At 44.6% G+C, this 22,270-nt stretch overlaps 2 protein-coding genes across 3 annotated transcripts in view; both read left to right on the top strand.

Moving 5' to 3' along the window:
• ZBTB1 (zinc finger and BTB domain containing 1) overlaps positions 1 to 22,270 on the top strand; it is a 60,020-nt gene that overhangs the window by 27,327 nt on the left and 10,423 nt on the right. For both annotated transcript variants that reach the window (XR_007777780.1, XM_050975630.1), the window contains exon 4: positions 14,454 to 14,503. Coding sequence is in view for 1 of the 2 variants with exons in the window: in XM_050975630.1 (XP_050831587.1) it covers positions 14,454 to 14,499 (46 nt within the window). In the remaining variant the exon portion in view is untranslated. The remainder of the gene's footprint in view (positions 1 to 14,453; positions 14,504 to 22,270) is intronic.
• Positions 5,780 to 8,169, top strand: HSPA2 (heat shock protein family A (Hsp70) member 2). The gene has a single exon (XM_009101681.3). The coding sequence runs from the start codon at positions 5,881 to 5,883 to the stop codon at positions 7,783 to 7,785; it is 1,905 nt and encodes a 634-aa protein (XP_009099929.1). The 5' UTR covers positions 5,780 to 5,880; the 3' UTR covers positions 7,786 to 8,169.

Genomic DNA, 22,270 nt, shown 5'->3' with positions numbered 1-22,270 from the left:
CAAGAATGACAAGAGGGAAAACAGAGATGAATAATAACCAAATAATCATAGAAATGAGAAAACAAGAGGAATTAATATCATGCTACCACTCAATTATTATAAAAATTGTTCACACTAAGCATATGAGTAAATCTGAGAGATTAACAACATACTGATCTCTGAGTAGAGAAGTATTGGTCTTTGCCTGTGTTTACAGTACACCATTTATCTTGTTTAAGACTTAGCATAATTTTCCAGCTTTACAGTTACTGCCAATAATTGCAGTATATTATTTAACCCCATCACAGCAGTTCTAGATAAATTCCCTGTTTTCATTTATTTACTCCCTGGACCAAATAGCGTATCCTTTTAATATCTTCAAACAAGACCAAGCAGAGTTCAGTTACATTAACAGATAAGATTAGAATTCAGAATAATCCTGGCAAGGTGCAGATGGGATCTGGAAAGATATTATTTAATAGGAACAAGTGCAAGCTGGAACCATTAGCTATGCAAGTAAAGAAACAGCTGTTTACTTTCATAGAATCCTAGAATGGTTTGGGTTGGAAGGGACCTTAAGAACCATCTCATTCCAGTGCCCTGCCATGGGCAGGGGCACCTTTCACCAGACCAGGTAGCTCAAAGCCCCATCCAACCTGTCCTTGAACACTTCCAGGGATGGGGAAGCCACAGCTGCTCTGGGAAACTTGTGCCAGGGCCTCACTCATCCTCACAGTAAAGGATTCCTTCCTTATATCTAAACTAAATTTACTTTTTCAATTTTAATTTTAAAAAAATCAATGCATTATTTTGGATCACATTCTGAAAATTAATCTGCAACATCATGATGTTGCAAATAAAGGTAAAACTGAAATGTAGAAACTGGAGTGTCATCTGCTTTTTCAGAACCACCAAGGCAAGAGCTGGTAATGTCTCCAGTTACGAGCATAGCACTTGAAAGCTAAGATGCAAGGTGCATGCAGAGAATCCAGGAGAAAGCAGTGAATGTCTGGAAACCAAGAAGACTTTGCTTCTCAGTACAGGTTGAGTAATTTAAAGTCATTTTACAGAAGAGCTGGTGGAAGGAAAACACAATGATTTTCATATAAAAATCTAGTTGCAAAGAAAAATGGCACAACTGTTTCTCATATCCAAAGTCAATATGAATAAAAATAATTGCCTTAAATTGCAAGAAAGGAAATCTTGGTTAAACACAAAATGAGACTAAATGACCTGTTGAGGTAATTTCTGATCTGATTCTGTGATTGCTGGAAAACATTTTGCTGTAAAGTCACTTGCTTAGGACTCAGTAGAGCTGGTACTAACCACAAGAAAAGGAGGCTGCAGTTAAAAGGAATAAAGAACTCACTGCCTAAAATGCACAGCACACCAGTTTATCTAGTTAGCACTAGTGGTACTAACTTCAGCTTTTAATCATGCCTTAGCAAACTGGCAGAAGTCTATGTAAATAAATATGCTTAAAAACCACCTAATTATAAAATAATTATTCCTTATTGAAGCATCAAGCATTAGTTTAATCAGTGTTGACAACTTCCATGATTTTATTGAGTCTAATCAATCTGAGGCAGCCTGATTTCAGTTGTGAGATGGTGTAATGAGCTATTTTATTTTAAAAATTAGACCTGGAAATTACATGGAAAATCCAAAAAGTGTAATCTGAACATATGGTAAAAATGAAAAAGCCAGAAGGTAAATAAAGCTACTAGGTTTATAATTTTAGGAGATCTGACTCACGAGTTTTGAACTCCTGGTTTGGCAGTGTGGAATCACAGTGCCCTATATTCTGCTGTTCTGACTATTTCCATAGTACTGATCACACATTTGTGTCATTTGCCAAAAAACACGTTATACAAATTTGCAGAACTTTATTTGTTAGTCACAAAAACAAAGGAGCACTTATATAAGCAAGATGATGTCTTGTGGCTGCCCTTTAAAATAACAAGGAGCAGCTGTGCACAAAACCTAGTGGTATATAAATACAAAGTAAGTTACACAGCTCCCCCCCCACACACTATGATCTTTAATGCAGCACCTTGTTAGAAGAATCTTGTCATTTTAAATGCTGGTAGTTCTTGTGTGAATTCCAAGTACCAGATTTACATTCACAAATACAAACAAGATGAATTTCAGTGGAGAAAAGGTATTGTGATGAAGTATTACTAGATCTCTGCATAGCAGTTGCTTAGACTTTTCTGAACTGATTGCTGTATTATGAAATAATCCATTCTCACTGATACAATCTGATCTGTGCAATTTTTGGGATAGTTTTACAAGGGAAGTGGGTATCAGGGAATGGATACCAGAATTTAAGTTCTAAGGTCTTCTGACTGCCAAACCTGAAAAAATCATTCATTGCATTTTAACTTTATCTTAATGATCCAAGTGGCTGATGTCTGATTGAACTGTAACTTGGGCTCAGTCCTATTTTTATACTCCATTGCCTTATGAAACGTGGGGGAAAAAAAAAATCTTCCTTTTATCATGATGAAGATAAGGGTTGAGTTCTCAGTTCTGCTCCAGATACTGAGCTCTTGCTTCACTGAAGAAATCTAAATATCATCTTCATTTCTGGCTGGGTGGTGTAATGGAGAATAGCCTACAGCATATTACATAACACTGCTTAACAGGAAACATGGGTGCATAATCAATCCTAAACACAAATAAATGGATCAGAAAGAGGCCTGCCACTGCCAGAGGTGCCAAATTGCTGCTCTGGAAGTTGCTGTGAAAATATGGCTTACAGATTCAGGAGGAGGGAATAACAGCCAACATTTTGTTAAAGGAGAAATCAGACTTGTGCTGAAGTCCTCTCCATAAAGCTCACTCTTTAATTTCTGAACCAGTTGGTTTGGCTCACCTGTACCATGATTGCATATGAAGCAACATAAAAGGGAATCATGTGGCTCTTCCCATATGAGAGGATGACTACATGGATGAGTTGGTTCACAAACTGCTGACAAAAAGCAGGTTGGTAATAGCTCTGCTGAGAGGAGAGAATACGTCTAATGAGGTTTTGGAAGTTGCTCCCTCTTGTTAGACTGGACTTTCTCTAAGGACATTAGTAAGAGGTGATGGCAAGAACGTCCTGTGAACTTCTGACTGAACAGGAATGAAAGTTAAAAAGCAGCTGGGACCTAGACATATCATTGGACAGAAGAAAACAGCACCTCTGTGCCCAGCTGGAAAAGAAATCCTTCTGCAACAACAGACTAAACAACCTCAGTCCAGAGACCTTTGGATTTTTCCTTAGGATGTCTCTTTACACCAGTAGCATTAAAATGGTGTGCTCATGTGTTCCTCCAAGATCTTTTCTCCAGATTTACTATAGCAAAACAACCCAAATAATGAAATAAACAGGACTGAGAGTGTACCCTCAGGATGAGCAGTAATCCAGTCAATGCAAACACCTCTTTAGCAGGTTACCAGCACACGTGGGTATCAGCACAACCATATCAGGGCCACACTAGGTATTGGGTCAAGGAAACAGCAAACAAGTTTTGTCTGGAGCTGGTGTATATATTTTGTGCCTGGGATGATAAAACATATAGTTAAAAGCTTTGGGCCAAATAAAGGAAATGTCACTTCTAAATGGATAAACCTTGTTCAATTACAGCTATAGTTAAATGAGACATCAGATGAATTTTGCTGCAGACTCTTTGTGTTAATCAATACTCTTTGTGTTATTTCCTACTCCACTTGTTCTCTCCATCTACTGCTTCCATAAATATGTTTTTGAGGCAGGAATCTTCTTTTTAATCTGGAATAACAGGGTCTGAGTTTGTACTGCAGCTATTAAAACAGGTTTCTTGTGCATTATTAGTGTTCCTAAGGGACAGTCCTCACAAGGATACAAATAATAAACAACATCAACTTTTCAGCTGAAACAGAATTTATTATCCACCTCTCTTTGTATTGCTCTGGCATTTCTCCCTGTCCCACATAATACAATCCACTCAATGAAGTGGCAGTGAATTACAGGAAGAGATGGTTCAGTGATGAATCAGTCACTGGTCTAACTACAAGAGAAACCGACACCCTTCCCATCAAAGAAATATGCACACAGGATATACAGAGCAGCTCCTGTAGGCAGAGACAGCTGACAGTTCCCATTTTCCAGTGGCTTCTTTTGGATTGCTCCAAGGTCAGAACCCATGTGAGAAAAAAAAAAAAAAAAAAAAAAAAGACCAGGATCCATGGAAGACTAATAGTTATTTAAGCATGTACAATATGTATGGTCAGAAATCCAGGCTCTTCCATCACAAAACTACACACATAATGCACAGAAGAGGTGGAGTTCTCATGTTTTGCAAAAAAGGCTTTGAAAAATACACTAATGGAAACAAGGATGTTTTTGAACAGGAGTTACAGTGCCTGTAATAATTGTGTGAATACAAATCACTCCGGGAAAAGCTGTAACACATTTTCTGTGAGGCCAGGTACTGCTGAAGGCTGGGGTCAAAACTAATGAAAGAGGATTTAAGCATACAGTGACATTAATCCTTCTCTCACACAACTCCTGAAGCCTATGGACAGCAGACTTTTAGCAACACTTTAAAGGGAGCTGAAAAGCAGCTACTGACTAAGACTCCGTATTAAAAAAAAAAAAAAAAAAAAAAAAAGAAAAAAATCTCAGGATGGTGTTTTGCCCTCCTTACTACAACTGGAATATTTTGAAGTGTTTGTCTCAGAGTACGGAGACATAATTCGGAGAAACCACAGCAGATTTTCATGTTTAATGTATTTTCATCAAAGCACTTTCCTACCTCCGAGTTAATAGCTCCATAGCTTTTGCTAAACGTAGGCGTGACGACATCTCACATTAGCACAACAGACAAGAATTTGGAGGCGGTTCAGGAATGGTGACCACGCAGGAACACGCAGCAACAGGGCCCCCAAAGCCCCACCGGAGCCATTCCCTGAGCTCTGGTGCCGGGGCAGGAGGGGACAGCCCGGTGCCATTCCCTCACTTCTGAGGGGGGACAGCACGGGAGAACCCGGTGCCACTCCCGAGTTTGGGTACCGGGACAGACACGGGGCGGGGGTGTTGTCAGCCGGCCAAGTTCGGGCGAAATAAGGCTAAACACGGGCTCGGCGGGACTTTTCCTCAGGCACTTTCCCTCAGCGGGAGGACGCGTAGCGGTGTGAGGGGAGGCGTTCCGCCATGACAGTGCGGGGGTCGCCGCGGCGGGGGAGGGGTAGCGGCCGTTCCGCCCTGACAGTCCGGGGGGAGGCTGAAGGGAGGTGTGTGTCTATGTCAAGGAGGGAGGGCGAAATTTCTGCCTCCCTGCGACCAAATAAGGGCAAATTCCCAAGTGCCAGGCTGAGCGCTCAGGAATTACAAACACCACACGGCGCGAGAGGACGAGAACCCACACACAGACACACCGCGCGGGCGGAGCGCGGGGGCGTCCCGTAGCGACCGCACAGCCCCACCCCGCCGACCCGTCCCGGCCTGCCATTGGACAGCGCTGCTGTCAATCCCAGACATAACGTCATGTCAGCTGGAACTTTCTAGCTGAGGTTCGCGCCGGGGGCGGGGCGACGGGACAGCACGGGCGCGGATTGGCTGAGCGCAACGGCGCACGAGAAAAACCCGGAAAAATCGCGGCCCCCGAGGGGCGGGCTGGCGGGTACGCGCTCGCAGTTCTGATTGGCCAGAGCGTTGGGGGCGGGCGCTCCCCGGCGGCTCGCAGGGGCGATTGGCCAAACGACTGTTCGAGGGGCGTCCGGATTGGCCGTCAGGGTTCTGGCAGGTTCCAGAAGCGGCAGCGGCGGATATAAAACGGGCGGCGGCGGCGCAAGCTGGGCATATCGCGCCGCGGCGGCAGCTGGAGCGGGCGGGGTGGACAAGGGCGAGCAGCACCACAAACAGCCGACACCATGTCTGCCAAGGGGCCGGCGATCGGCATCGACCTGGGCACCACGTACTCCTGCGTGGGTGTCTTCCAGCACGGCAAGGTGGAGATCATCGCCAACGATCAGGGCAACCGCACCACACCCAGCTATGTGGCGTTCACCGATACGGAGCGGCTCATCGGGGATGCTGCCAAGAACCAGGTAGCAATGAACCCCACCAACACCATTTTTGATGCCAAACGCCTCATCGGCCGCAAGTATGACGACCCCACAGTGCAGTCAGACATGAAGCACTGGCCTTTCCGTGTGGTGAATGAGGGAGGCAAGCCCAAGGTGCAGGTGGAGTACAAGGGGGAGATGAAGACCTTCTTCCCAGAGGAGATCAGCTCCATGGTGCTCACCAAGATGAAGGAGATTGCTGAGGCCTATCTGGGGTGCAAGGTGCAAAATGCTGTCATCACAGTGCCAGCGTACTTCAATGATTCCCAGCGCCAGGCCACCAAGGACGCTGGCACCATCACAGGCCTCAATGTGATGCGTATCATCAATGAGCCCACTGCAGCCGCTATCGCTTACGGCCTGGACAAGAAAGGAACCCGGGCTGGAGAGAAGAACGTGCTCATCTTTGACTTGGGAGGGGGCACTTTCGATGTCTCCATCCTTACCATCGAGGATGGGATTTTTGAGGTAAAGTCCACAGCTGGTGACACCCATTTGGGTGGGGAGGACTTTGACAACCGCATGGTGAACCACTTTGTGGAAGAATTCAAGCGCAAGCACAAGCGTGACATTGCTGGCAACAAACGAGCGGTGAGGCGGCTGCGCACTGCTTGTGAGAGGGCAAAGCGCACCCTCAGCTCCTCCACACAGGCCAGCATTGAGATTGACTCTCTGTTTGAGGGCATTGACTTCTACACCTCCATTACTCGTGCCCGTTTTGAGGAGCTCAATGCTGACCTTTTCCGTGGCACCCTGGAGCCGGTGGAGAAGGCTCTGCGTGATGCTAAGCTCGACAAGGGCCAGATCCAGGAGATTGTGCTGGTGGGTGGCTCTACCCGGATCCCCAAGATCCAGAAGCTGCTGCAGGATTTCTTCAATGGCAAAGAACTCAACAAGAGCATCAACCCTGATGAGGCTGTGGCTTATGGTGCTGCCGTACAAGCAGCTATCCTCATGGGAGACAAGTCTGAGAATGTCCAGGATCTGCTGTTGCTGGATGTCACCCCTCTGTCCCTGGGCATCGAGACAGCTGGAGGAGTGATGACTGCTCTCATCAAGCGCAACACCACCATCCCCACCAAACAAACTCAGACCTTCACCACCTACTCAGACAACCAGAGCAGCGTCCTGGTCCAGGTGTATGAGGGTGAGAGAGCTATGACAAGGGATAACAACTTGCTGGGCAAGTTTGACCTAACAGGCATCCCCCCAGCACCCAGGGGAGTCCCCCAGATTGAGGTCACTTTTGACATCGATGCCAATGGTATCCTGAACGTCAGTGCTGTGGACAAGAGCACGGGTAAGGAGAACAAGATCACCATCACCAATGACAAGGGTCGCCTCAGTAAGGACGACATTGACCGTATGGTGCAAGAAGCAGAGAAGTACAAAGCAGAGGATGAAGCTAACCGGGATCGGGTGGCAGCGAAGAACTCCCTCGAGTCCTACACTTACAACATGAAGCAGACAGTGGAGGATGATAAACTGAAGGGCAAGATCAGTGACCAGGACAAGCAGAAAGTGCTCGACAAGTGCAAGGAGGTGGTGTCTTGGCTCGACCGCAACCAGATGGCTGAGAAGGAAGAGTACGAGCACAAGCAAAAAGAGCTGGAGAAACTCTGCAACCCGATTGTCACAAAATTGTACCGGGGAGATGGAGGGGCTGGGGCGGGTGGCTCCGGTGGCCCCACCATCGAAGAAGTAGATTAAAGAGGACTGAAGTAAAGACTGGTTTATGGACAGTCACTCCATTCTTTGCTTTGTTTTTTTTCTAACGTTTAAAGAAAACGTTCTTGCCGATAACAGAGTTTATTCTGTTGGGTGTGTATAAAGGCACATCTGTCAGCTTGGTTTTGATAAGAGGGAAGGCACGTCCTGCTTTATAAGGTTAGTAATAGACAAATGTTGTTAATTCAGATACAGCTGTTTGTATTCTGGATGTTTGTCTCTGTCTCTTCTAAAGTAACCATTTGACTGTTGCAGTTGACAAGTTTCAAGTTATGCATGAAAACCTTTACAAAAGATGAAAAAAAAATTTGCCAAATTTGGCTTCTGGAAATTTTGGTAATAAATAAAATGTTTTAAAAGCATAAATCTATCCTCTTTCTCCTCTCCGTGAAGGGGCAATAGTGGGGTGGTGGTGGGGGGGGGAGGTGAGGAAGACCTTTCTGCCAGTGTCTAGCTCTGGGTGGTGACAGCAGTGGAGCGGGGGGTGTTGGGCTGCAGAGGGGTGGCTGATACTCTTAGAGCATGGGAGAGAGCATGGGGGCTTCCTGAGGGGAGCCCAGCTTGGGATGGGTGCTGGGGAGGGGATGTCCTGGTGTTACAGCCCCCCAGTTTCCTGGCAGAGGCAGTGGGAGTGCGGCTCCTGGGATTTTCACAGTGGGGAAAAAATTCCCCGGGTTGTGTGCCGGTGCTGTTTTGGGGCAGAACCTGCTCTAACCCGCAACCGGTGTCTGGGGCTGCAGTTCCCAGCTTGGGAATGCATCGTGTGCGTGTGCCTGGGAGAGAACAGCGAGGAAATGGGGACAGCAGAAATAGTCCTGCTTGGCAGGTGGTGGGGCTCGATAAAAGAGACGGGTTTGTGGGCAGCTGTAAAGTGCTGAGTTACTCTTGGGTTGCTTGTGTGTGTGCTGAACGTTAAATACTTTACTGTGTGTTTTTCTCCTCTTTAGACAATCTAAAGTAGAGCTGGGAGTGCTGAGTAAGGAGCTGGTATGCTGAACTTAATAGAATAGGCAAAATCTGTAGTAGTTAAACTCGTCTGGCTTTGCTGCAAACTGTCTGCAGAGCTCTTCATTTGTATAAGAAAGCAAAAAACCTGGCAGGCAGCGTTGGGAGTCCGAGGCACTGCGAGTTAATGAGCTCTCCTGGAGCAGCCTGATGGCACGCACATTTCGGACTGGCTTGTCCTTTAAGGGAAAAAACTGCAGAGCAGTGGGCAGCTGAAGGGAATCGGCTGCCGTGTTTTGGTTTGTTGCTTGTTTGGATGTCAGCAGCGTTGGTGTCTTGGGAACCGTGGTGGGTGCTGCCCTGCCAGCTCTCCCCACTGCAAACAACTTTTAGGACTCTGATTCCTTAAGCTTGTAGGTGATGTGTATTTATAAAAAAATCTATAGTAAGTTTTTTGTGTCAAGAAGGGAGGCAACAATAAAGTTGTTTAGTATTTAATAACTAGCAGAGATGTAACACTGGTTTACTACATGTATGTCTCTCAGATAGCTTTCCAGGGCACTTGCTGACTGTGGCTTTCTCTTCACTAGATGCAGAAAAGGGTTGCAGTCATCACAGGGGAAAATGTGAGGCTTGTAAAAAGCTTGTTTGATAGCTGTTGTTGCAAATGACTCAAAAACCACTTCAGGTTTATGGAGTAGTTCACAGGTAAATGTCAGTCCTATCACAGTGAGATTGGAGAAGTCGATTGCAGCAACTTCAGCACCTGCTGAGGGCTTCAGTGAGATCTCCACAGGCAGCAGTCAGGCTCCTGGTGTTCAGGTACACAGCACTTCCCTGGCTGTTTCCAGGTACACTGACTCTTGATTTCCAGGCTGTAACATAGAGAGGGCCCCTGGGAATGAGAAGGTACTGTGACTTTTAATTTTATTTTTCCCTTAGGAATGAATAGGTAATATGTCTATGAATGGCACTAGATTATCTGTAAATGAAAAGTTGTTGCTGTAAACTGTAATACTTTGTCAGATAAACTCTTCTGAACCAAAATCCCACTACTGTGGAATGACAATAAGGAATAGGTAGCACCCATTTTCATTGTAAATGCAGGTTGAACTATTTTTTTTTCTATTAACCAACTGGTAATTGCCCTTGCCACATAGTTTCCTTTCCTTTTCAGCCCTTGGTTTGCATTCCTCAGCGTCGCTTCCCAGTTATTAAACACAATTTTTTGTTATTTAGGTGTCTTGCAGAGTTAATGTAGCTAAATGCACACAGCAGACAGTTTGTCCCACGCCTGTGCTGTTTTCTGTCCTTCCTCTCACCTCAGCTGCTGCTGCTCTATGCCTGTTCCAGCAGTGGGGCAATCAGGGAAAAGAGACCAGGGATGAGGGGTCTCCATCTAGATGGTGAAAGTGACTGAGGACAACAACAGGTTAACACTGGGAAAGTTTGTTTTTTTTTTTTCCTCCAAAAGTGGGGTTTTTTTGAGTGACACACCTAAAGCTGTGTGTGGGGTATGTAAAGGATTGGAAACTTGTGCTGGCTTACATGCTTGGGAAAAGATTTGTAGTCTCGAGGCACAAAGTAGCCTTTCAAATATGTGAAGCTCCCAGAACGCAAGAAGCAGAAAACTTGAAGAGCTCAGAGTTAGATTCCTTGCATTCATTCACTTAGTTTATAAAACAGAGAAAAACTTCACCTTGATTTTCAGTATGTTGTACTAACTGTAGAGTGAACACTTCCCACTGACACCAGTGGGTCTCTATTCCCCCCTCCCCTCCCCAGTTTCTTAAAGAAATAAAGTCAATTTCCCAAATGCTGCTCCTCATTTGCAAATAGGTGCATTTGGTGTGTCCATGTCCTTCTGGGGAGCAGTTGCACATTTCAAATTAATTTGGCAAAGCCAGGAAAGTAATCTTGTCTAAAATCTGCAGTTTCATTGCTTTTGCTTTCAGCGTCTCTCATCCTGTGCATGGTCCTGACTCACAGGAAAGCCAGCTGCTCCTGTCAAAATCCTGGGCTGGCTTTCTGAACTTTGCCACGCTCCAACAAGGCTCTGCAAGAAAGACAAAGCCCATAAGGGAGAACGTAAAGTGCTTGTAACTTTCTAGCACTTGTGCAACTCCTATATTAACTTTTGATGGCTCCATATATTTTTCTGATTGAGTTTGGATGGTGTTATTCCAAACAGAGCAACACCCGTGGCGTTAATCCTGGAGAATTTAATCACCCAAATTAAACCCCTCAAGCCAAGCCGTGCCTCCTGCAATTCTCCACTGTAACTTTGCAGGGGAAAGAGCCAAAAAAAAAAAGAAGCCCAAGCCGAAAGCATTGCTAAAATCCCGTGCAGTGTGAGAGCCCTGGGAGGGAGCTGAGGACAAGAGAGCTGTCTGAGGGCAGCCCATGGGGAGCCGGGACGTGCTCGGACAGGCTGTGTCCACCCAGCCGGCCGGGTGAGTCAGCCCGGCCCCGCCGCTGCGGAGCGTCTGTTTGAAGTTGTGCACACAGGACTCGCAGACAGGCTGCAGCCCTGCTCATCCCTTGTGATACCATCTTCAAGGCAGGAATGAATACATCCCAGCTGCCTGCCTTTTATCTCTCGGGAGGCACTGCGTGCAGCCCTGCAGGCTGGGGAGCATTTCTTTTGGGAGATGCCTGTCATTTAGGTTCTCCTTGAAGGTTTGGTGCAGCCAAGGTACTTCGTCCTGAGATGAAGGATCTCAGGACTGCACCATAAATTTTGTCTTCTCCAGTTTAAGCCTGCAGATACTTAGGAGGAACAGGAAGAAAGATAAAAAATATTCAGGAAATTCACATTTCCACATTGGCACTCACATTAAATGCGAGGCATCACATTGAAAAACATGGGCTTACACCCAGCATGCATACTTAAAGTTCCTTTTTCTCAGTCTTGTCACTGCAGTGCAGGGTAACAGCATTTTGAACTTGACTTATCTCAAAGGTGTTCCTCGTTTCTCCTCCTTGGCCCTGTGCCTGGCATGAGTTTCCCTTACTGTGTCCCTTCAGAAGCACATGGTGGTCTGATCTCTGCTCTGCCAGGTATGCTGCACGCTGGCACTCGGGAGTCCTGGGATGTTAAAGCAGCAAAGCATGTGGATGTTCTTACAGCAGCAAAATTACGTTCTGTAGTTAGGAAAGTTATCACCCCTCCCTACCCCACAGCAAAACAAGTTATGCTAGTAAAGCCTCTTTAGCACACCTATGTGGGTCAGGTATCACATCTCTCTGCTGCTCTCTTCCATGTATTTATGCAGGCAGGAGCCTATAGCACAGACCTGCCTGTGGAGCAGATCTTACTTGCAGCAGCGTGGTGATTATAGAGTTGGGCAGGCCAGCATTTCCAGATGCAACAACATATTTCACTTCCACATATGAAATGGGAGTATTAAAACCCCCTGATCCACCCTTGCATGACCCATTTGCCTTTAGTGTCTCCTGCATCAAGAGGGTGGAGACAGAGACAAGCTGGCTCACCTCATCATCCCAATAACAGCACCAGCCAGGAATTTCAGAGAGGGGAGAAATTTCCCTCTAAGAGCCAGGCCTTTTTTTGTAGTCTTAAAGAAATTTGAGAGTACAGGAAAATTTTGCCCCTTTTCCACTGCTGAAGGTACTCTCTCTCACCATTCAGGAATTGCTTTTTGTGAGCTGGCCTCTGCAAAAGCTGACAGATTTCTGTTGAATCCCAGACCAAGCAGTGTGAGGTTGTTCTTGCCATGCTTAGGTAGCAGTTGGCAGCACCTGTACCTTACCTGCTGGAGCAGTTAAAAATGAAACTGCTCTAAATAATTTGCAGGTCAGCAGTTAAAAATCTATCTTGGCTAGGATAAAGGAGACAAAACCACTTCCAGAAGTGGCAATGCTTTGTACTTTGGCAGCGCTCTACAGAAACCTCTATGGGCTTAGGAGATCTTGGTTGCCTTTCTATATTCACTGCCAAGCATCATGAAATACTTTCTGTCAATCCTTGTAAGAGATGCTGCACAGTTGCACTGAGTCTAGCAATCACATGTCATGGATGAAAACAGAATTTCTTTTTGCCAGGCTGTATCTAAAAATGTACATATATTACTTTCAAAACCCCATTGCTCAATTGGAAGACTCCTTATTTCCCTGCTGAAGACCTCATTCATTTGCATTTGTGTTTGCAAATTTTCCAACACAGCCTGGTTAAAGACATTTGATGGTAGCTAGTCCTTAATCTTACCCTCAGCACTACAGGTGGGAGATAACTAATTTTAAAATTCTGATAATGTAAAAAGTCTCTGTAATCCATGAAAAACTAAAACCCAGGTTGTCTGCCATAATTTCCTTCAAATTTCCTTCAAAGCTCACAAAATTGAATAGAGAAGATATTGTCTATAGCATTTCTATATTAAGTTTTCACCTTTCCCCCCCCCTATTTCTGTAGCAGGGATATGGTTATTATATCCTGAGAAGAACTAGAAATTAGGCTATGAAATTTTTTGATAAAGTTCATAGATTTCTGACCACCTCAGAATACAGAATCAAAATCAAAATTTTGAAAATACCTTTAGAGGGTGAGATACCTTTTCATAGGTCTTCCTTTCTGTCAGAGGCACTTTAATAACAAAAGGTTGATTGTTGGGGGCACAAGGCTGTGAGAAAAGGGGCTGACAGCTGCTCCTGTTCAATAACCTCATCTGATAAAACCATGCAGGGGGAGCAGTGGCACGAGGAGTTCACTAGAAGAACGTGCAGCTGGTTTTTCTGGCTTTCCAAAATCAGACTGCAGCTAAGGGGAACTCCTGGGTTCCCCTCAGACCTTTGGCATGGACTCAGGACCTGGTTCTGCCTTTGCCTGTCAGCACCTTCAGCCGGGCTGGAGCTGTGGATGTGGCTGTGAGGGCTCTGGTTCTGGGACAGGCTGGTGCTGGATGTGAGGTGGACGTGGTTCCTCTCCAGAAGTTACTCTGCAGCTACCAAACTGCCCTTTGCTTTGGGGTATCTAAGGAATGCAGTGTTCAAATTGCTGAAAACAGGGAATTAGGAGCTTCCATGTTGCACAAAACTGAAGTGAAAACCTACACCAATGTTCATGGTATTTTGCCCAGGGGACAGTATTTATTCAATTCACACAGCATGATCCTGTTTTTAATGAGCAGGCAGAGCACTTAGCAGGTAAATGGTGTAGTCATGGACAGTATTAGCTACTGTGAAATTGAAATTATGCTTGTGTGTCCAATACAAACAGTAATGCACACATGGAGTCTAGCATTCCCAGAGAAACCAGGGCTGACATTTAACAGCCCCTGGGAAAAGAGGAGGAAATTAATACAGTGGGTATGGGAGACAGAGGCTTGACAAGCAAGAATAAAGAGGCAGAGAAGAGCTGGAAGACTGCATGGTGAGTCAGTGATATTTTTATTGAGTTTATGCATTTGTTTACTTTCTGGGTGTGATATCCTAATTAAACATTAGATATTCCTAAAGAATGGGTACATATACATATTGTTGAGTGTTCTCAGTTACTGGGATGCTCATGGACACACCAACACCACAAGAAACAACACTAAAAGAAGACTATTAAGGGTTCAAGGTCAGTTGTTCAGAATTATGACAATTGGAGCAAGTCTGTTGCTTGCTTTCTTTGTGCTTATGCCTCATAACCCAGTTTTTAATTATGCACTAACAGGTTTTTAAATTTTTTTTTTCTTCTGCAGGGCACCTGCCTCAGCCAGTGCACACAATGGGCAGTGCAAGCTCTAAGAAGGTAGTAGTTTCTGATTCAACATACACCTTATTTACTTATTTACAGCTCTGAAGAAGAATTGTTGCTTAGGATGCTGCATGTGGAACTCACCACCATCACATCTTGATTGCTTCACATTATCTGTTTAGTTTCCACCCCTCAGATGTGTACTATTCCCACAAGGAAGAAGGTGATAAATCAGGAAAAGCCAAATGCCATGTGTCTATAATGGCATCTTCCACTGGAAATGCCAGGTTTTTTTCAGAGAGCTTAGTGTTATGCTTTTTGTGGAGTGTTCAAAGCAGATTTCCATTACAAAAGAAGGTTTCTCTCCCCTTCCTCCTGCACTTCAAACACTAACACAGGTAGCCCTGGGTCTCTGCTACACATCCCCTACTTTTGCCAATTCTTTTAGCACAACTTTTACTGAAGTCAAGAGGGGCCAGTGGTCTCCTGAGGCTGATGACAGCCCTGCTCTCTAAAAATGAGCCAAAGAGCCATCAGTTCCATCCATTCTCTTTTCCCTTGAATGCTGCCTGGCTGCCATGGATGAGATCTGAGGTTGTTCCCAAACCTGCTTCTCTCATCCTCTTAAGTATGTAACTTGGCTGCCAAGTCATAGATATGCACTTGGCAGCTGGCAATAGCAACTGAAAACACAACATACACAATGCATTTGTATAAAAAACTGGAAAGAGATGGCTGCAGACAGCAGAGCCAGAGAGCAATTTTCAGGCTGTTTTGAGATCTTTGCTTACCTATCCATGGAATTGTTCTGTTTGCATGGATATTCCTCTAAATAGTACCCATAAGAGAAAAGATGCAGTCTTTGGAAGGGTTTGGAAGTAAGGGAAGTTAGGGACAGGTTACTTTATGGAAATTTTCTTTCCCCACATTGTGTTGTCCATTTGTTCTTCCACGTGGTCATGAACACCTGTGATACTTTCAGGACTATTTTCCCTAGTGAGCAACTACTGCAAAAATTGTTGATGCCATTTTTAAGAGGTAGAAGCACAGAAAATATTCCTTCTGTCTTACTGTCCTGACCTGTCTAGAAGTCTTAGATTAAGTATTTTCATCCTTCAAAGTATACAGTAGTGCAGCAACATTTTCTTAGGTTGTAGCTGACCTGGTCTGCTGCAAGGTGTGGTCCTTCCCTTGTCCCCTTGTATTTATCTGTATCTCCACTGGCCCTTGTCTGACTCCACCATGAACTGATATAAAATGCTAACTAAACAGAAAGCTTCTCGTTTATTTTTGCTGGATGACTTCTTTTGACAGTTTAGGGAGCTGCCTTGCTGTGGGGTCAAAGATAAAGAATCATCACACAGGTAAATGATGGGAACATTCTGATGGGGTCAGGAATGCTTCTTCCATTAACAGCTGGATCTTAAGCTGGTTTAGCTGTAATGTGAAACATCAGCCTTGATGGAGACTTGATTTCTACTGGCAAAAAGTGCTTTTGTCAGCATAACTTGTACCAATTTTGGGTGTGAACCAAGCAATACCAGTTATACACAACAGTGACCCACTGTGAATGATGTGTGAGAGATTCTCTGCTTGGAAAACCAAATGTTTCACAATATCCCAAAGATTCTAAACCTCAAAATCATGCTCTAAAGTGACCTGCCTTAGTGTATGGGAATTATTGCCAGGTGCAGCTTCCAAATCTTGAGCTGACTGCTCACATAAGGACCTAGGTTGTACCACATATTTGTGACCTGATAGAGTTTGAAATCTTGTAAAGCCCAAAGCTAAAGTGTGTTTAACATTCAGAGTGCTCTCACTGCCCATAACAGAAGGACAAGGAGCAGCTGCCCTCACTGCTGCCAGTCCTGGGAAAACCAGGAAAATCTCTGCAGCTGCTGACCATCAACGCCACAATGAGCATAAATAAATGGCTGTGGAGATGTTATCAAATGGAAAAAACTCCTTTCCCAGTTTGGACTAAAATGTTACCCAGGGAAGCTGCTTAGCAGAGCTGGAGGAGCAGAGCACATTGGCCATGACTCCTGGTGCCAGAGCAGGCTGCAGGGGAGGGTCTGTGCTGGGATCTGCAGTTCCTAGGGGACAGCAGATGGTCACTGCTGTAAGCAGTGTCACCCCTTCACTCCCAGCAGTGTCCTGGCAGCACTATGCCATCTGTGAGCCTCCCCACCTTCCCAGCTCCATCCTGTTCATGTTTGCCTCTGCAGCAGATCCCAGGGGCCACAGGAGGCCCCATGGGTGGGCAGGACCTGTCCTGCTGCCCCAGCACAGTGGCTGGGACAGTCATTCAGCCATTTGCTTTAGTGAGAAGTGGCTAGGATGCATTTTGAAGACACAGGGGTGGAATTTTCTCCTTCCTGTGGTGTGCTGGTAAATCTTGCTGTGCTGGATTACCACCTTTCCTATTTTTCTTTCATGGCTCATAATCCCTTGTGTGTAACATAAAGGTGCAGCATTTGCGTGGGCCTTTTCATCCAAGATTGGCCAAACACTATTAGAAAGCTGCAACTGAAGACTAGAAGAGGCAAGCTGAAATAACCACTTTTTGTCAAAGGATTAGAGCCATTATTTCCTCATATTCATCTCTGTGGTCTAACCACCACATGGGCTGTGGGCTGCTGACTTGAAATTATTCTGTTGTCCCATATCCAGCCTCTACTACCAAATTAGATTGAGTAAGGATCTCTGAGAGCCTTGTGGCTGCCTGGCTGAATAGTACCTGGCAAAAAGTCACAGGAAAGTCTAAAGTTTCACTCAGTTTAAATTTGTAGGCAGAGGGATTTCAGCAATAAGAGTCATTTTGCTTTAAAGCTGACCTGCAAGTAATAGTTAAGGGTTTGCAAGTCTCTCTTGTTAATTAAGAAAGGAGTAATAAACCTCATTTATTTCCAGGGGATATTTTTGTTTGAATTTCTTAAAAATATATAGATGCTGTAAAATGCTGTTACCAGTAGTTTTGTCCAGTATCCTCTAAACAGTCTATCTGGTGTTTATTTAAAATTCTCAGAATATCAGGAGCATGCATAATATATTCCATCTTTTAGAAAAGCTTTCTTTTCTCCTGATACTTAGATTCTACAATTACATAAATATTATTAAAAACCCCCAAAGGAATGTGCTGTTTAATGCCTGGTTTCATTAAATTTCTCAGTCTTTTCAGATTCACTGGCAATCAAAGAACTGATTCCTTTAGCAAATTTCCCATTAGTTATTCATAACCTGAAAGACAAAAAAAGAACAAATACACATTTTTCTCTTCCACTGGCAACCTTTGAGAACTTCTGTTAAAATAACTCACACACAAACAATATCTGGGGGAAAAGCAGTATCTGATGGAAAGTGCCCAATATGCACAGAATTTACATTATAAATCTTTGTTGGTCTGAGAACTTTGAGCACAGATTTATGGCATGCCCTCTATACACTGCTTCCTTGCAGAGGATATGACTGACTTGAGGTGTGTGGTACTGAAAAGCTGATACTGACACCCTTGTATCTGGAAGGTAAAATAATGATGTTTGGTTTCAAATTATGCATCTTTAGATCTTGATAAATACAGAAGTTCCAAGTAAATTCAGTCTAGTATTTTTTTTTTACCCAAGCATCAACCACAGGACAAATTCTTACATGGTGTTAATGGAGTAAAGGAGAAATACACATTTATTCTCTCAAGCAGAGAAATACACATCCATATTCTCTCAAGCAGAACTACAGAGGGACAGCCAAAATTGTGTGCTGTGTGTCAGAAATGTGCCCCACACCCTAGGGCAGCTGTGCTGGATGTGAGGGCCAAATGCCACCCCAGGTGTCCCCAGGTGGGGTCCATGGAGTGATGTTCCCTGTGGTGTGTGTGACTCTGCAGTGGTGGGCAGTGGAGGACTGTAGACCTTTAGGGAAACCACAGCTCTGCAGGGGAAAAAGTGCACCCTAACTCTGCTTTGAAAGTCTTTGGCAGGTGTGGATAAGGGAATTATCAGGCCTTTTAAACCATTAGGGGGGAAAAACCTCAAAACCTAAAAGCACCCAAGCTATCCCCAGCCTTACTCTTTTCTCAGGCGCAGGGAGCCAGTGGAGTGTGGCAGCAGTGGGTCACCCATGCTGCCTGCTGCTGCCTCCTGCCCTGCTGGGCATTTTCCAAGCTTTTGTCTGGCTGGAGCCAGGCTGCTCCCCTCTGTCCTGGTCACACAGCCACAGCAGACACCTTTCATGGCCTGTGTCTCAGCAGCTTCAGCCAGCTTCTCCACTGGGGTTGGGAATGCTGCTGACTCTGCCTGGCAACTCTCTAGGGAGAGGTGTGGGCTCTGTGGTGACCTCTGCCTGATCTTCCCTCAGTGATCCCAAAGAAGAGCTCTGGAATGGGACAGTTTGCATCTGAAATCTTCCTGAAGCCACTGGAGATACTGCTGGAAGGGTTTACGTGTCACAGGGTATATGGGGCAGGAGGCAGAGCAAGAGAGCCCCAGAAACCCCTTTGTTCTTTGCTTCTGTATTCTTGAAAGCAACATCTCACAATGGCCTCACCACAACCCAAATATTTTCTTAGTGTCAGCTAGAGGTCAAAATAGATATATCTTAATTTTCTGGGATGTTGACCTCTTCTGGTACTGCTGCTAGTAATTTCAAATCATACTGCTTCATGCTCATACTCTGTATTTCAGCTCCAATCCAGCAGCTGAGGAAAACCTCAAGGAAGGAAAAAATGCTCTCTTTTGGGAAATGCATGTTAAGACATTAAAGAGGTATTTCAATTCGACTAGCCTAGCTCCAAAAGAAACAAGATCATCTGGGTGGCAATATTTTCACCCATTGTCTGAGGATCATGTCTGAACAAAGCACATGAAACAGGAAGCCAGCTGTCATTTCAACAGGGTGGATGAGTGGTCTGAACACAAAAACAGAGCCAGACATGCCTGGTGTTGAATGCTAGCTCAGGCTCAGCCTGGTCTGACTTTGGTAAAGTCATTCAGCATCTTTGTTGCTGTTTCCAGATCGCTCACAATGAGGTAATAATTCTCATCTACTCCAAAGAGTATTGTGAGGTAATTAATTCATCTGTGTAAGGCACTTCAAAGATTAAATTATTATTATTGTTATTAATTTTATAAATTCACAACATGGTATAGCTGACTTTCATCCATTACTTAAAACTTCTTTGATCTATATAATATGGTTGCAACTTATTATATTAGCAACTAAAGAAGCAACTTCAGCTGCAACCTTAGAGGTGAAATGTCCTGTTTCTCTCAACATCCCCAGCCTGATTTGTGGTTCTAACAGTTGAAAGTTAGTTCAGGATACCTTCCAAGCACATTTCACTGCTTGTCCCTTTGAAACTGAGTGCAATGAAGAGAACATGTACCAGGCAGACAATATTCTCAGACTGGAATGAGCCCTGTGTCCTTGAATGTTATATATGGGTCAACCACCAGCATCTTCCAAGAGGATTGCAGTGCCATGCTCCCTGAGAGAAGGCTGGCTGACAAAGAAGGAAAATTGCATAGGCTGAACAAGTGGATACAACATGAATAGGTGACGTTGGATGATATAAAATGTGAGTAATTGCTGGTATTTCACATCAGCAAGCCATTGCCTCTACAACTTAGAAAGCTTTTTCTGCTGACACTAGCAATTTTTTGAGGAAATACTATTTTTCTCCTCTGTATGCTCTCAGATGCTGCTCTGCTTTTGAAAGAACTGAGTGACTCACATCACATTACCTTTTGTAGCTGGTATGAACTATGTCATGCAGAGTTTGCTTTGAGAATTTTGCTTGTAGCTGGATGTGGAGGGACCTCTCTTCTGATTGAGAAGCAGAATGGGAAATATCAGAGGTTTAAAATCTCTCAGTGGGAAACAATACTGAATTCATGTTGTGTTGAACACATGCAAAGAAATAATTTTATCACCTGTTTGAAAGCTTTCTATTCTGTTACCTAAAGGAAGGTGAAGTGCAGGAAATATGTTTCTTGGAAATGGCTCTGGTAGTACCCAGTTCAATCCACTCTTCAGCATGTTTACTGGACTGTCAGTAGTTCTCTAAAAACCTTCAAAGTCCTAGTGTGGGGTGGAGTGCTTGCTACAAATAGGTCTCAGCCATTTTGCTAATATTTGGTATAATGCAGCCCTTGAGCAGAGACTTTGTTCTTTCTCCTGATGGTCTGGTGGTGTCTTTATCTGCAGATCTGGAAACTTCACAGTGACCATTCCACCTTCTACTTAGGAATGAGAAACTAGATGAGTTTCTCATGGCCCTGCTCTTCTACCTACCTTTTCACCTGGGAAAAATTGCCCTGAAATTACCTGGAAAAGGAATGCAGATCCTTGATTTTGTGAGTGCATTAGGGGTATAAATACACAGAGCTTGCCTCAGCAAATCTGGAATCATAGATCCAGATAGATCCATAGATCTTTTAGGTCAGAATCATTGGGACTCTGCTTGTGAGCAGGAGCTGCTGGCTATGTTGGGATATATGGGATACTATAGAAACCCCTTGTTCTCACCATTTATATCTCCCATCTCCCTGTCCTCTGTGTACTCCAGGGCATAGGCTCCTCTAGCTGGGGAGAGGCAGATTTTCTGGCAGGGCTTGAACCCTGCTTTGCTTTAGCCCTTCCTTGAATGGTGAGCTCTGTTGTCCATGTGCCACAGCATCAGCACAGTCTTCTGTTCAGGGTGGTGGCAGGGTCCAGTCCTGCTGCAATGGGGTCACCAAATAATCTGGGTCCACAAGGGGATTTGAATAAATAATTTCTACTACCACTGGTGTTAAATCAGTCCCTTGGACCAAATGACCATCCCTTAATGTCCTTTCCCAGAATTAACATTAGCATCTGGACATTTCTGCCTGCAAAACACAGCAGCAAATATTCACAACTGAGTTTGCTGCGTGTTAATTTGTGCTGTGGGTGACACTGCTTTAAGACTTCATTTCTAAATACTTTGCAAAGCAGGTTCTGATGACTCTTGGGTGCTAGAAACATGTTACAGCATGAGGAATAAGTGCTAGGAAAGCAGTTCCCAAGTTAGGGTGTGTGACCACATTTGCTGCCTTGCAGAGTGGAAGTGGGGATGCCAGGGGACAGATCAGGAGCTGCTGTGTTAGAGGGTTATGTGCCTTGGGAGAAAGCACTGCAGAATTACAAGCTGTGATTGTATCAAACTTCTGTGATTTTCTGGACTCTAATAGTTTCTGGAATTGTTTCACCATTCTCCTAAATCACTTCATGATTACCTGCTTCACAGTTCATGAAGCCTTGATATAAAGACAGGCAGATTTATCTGGATTGAAGAATAGAGTGTGGGAGGATTGCTTTCCCTAAGGAATTGATTTGTTCTACATCCATAGATTTACAGATGCTTCTTTCATTGCTCAAGGAACAATTTATAAATAAAGAAAACCATCAGCACAGTTCAGTACACAAAGGTCATAGACTCAGCTGAGGTGCTCTGGGCTGCACTTCACAAAAAGATTTCCTTGCTCTTGGCTGGTAAAGGACAAGGAGGCCACACCATGGGTCAGGACACCTCACTCTGTCATTGACTGGTGTGGCAAATGCAGCAAGAGACTGAAACAAAGGGGAGCTCAGACCTACTGCAATATAGGGTTGTGTTTCCTGGATCAAGGGACCTCTGGTTAGTAGGGATCAGCTATAAGCTACTGGATAAACCCTGCAGATGAGACTTTTCAGTGCATTGTGCCATGCAGTGCTCTCAAAGTGAGTCCTGCCTATTGGTGGGAAACATATACTGAGTACCGTCCTTTTCTACAACAGGGCTTTATTTAGATTCATTACCATCCC

The sequence above is a fragment of the Serinus canaria genome, chromosome 5, assembly GCF_022539315.1.
Source record: "Serinus canaria isolate serCan28SL12 chromosome 5, serCan2020, whole genome shotgun sequence".
Lineage (NCBI taxonomy): Eukaryota > Metazoa > Chordata > Aves > Passeriformes > Fringillidae > Serinus > Serinus canaria.
This window is presented reverse-complemented; position numbering and strand designations above follow the sequence as displayed.

Bases quoted from the DNA above. Each gene is read 5' to 3' on its own strand.
- HSPA2 (XM_009101681.3), top strand. From the start codon at position 5,881: ATGTCTGCCAAGGGGCCGGCGATCGGCATCGACCTGGGCACCACGTAC.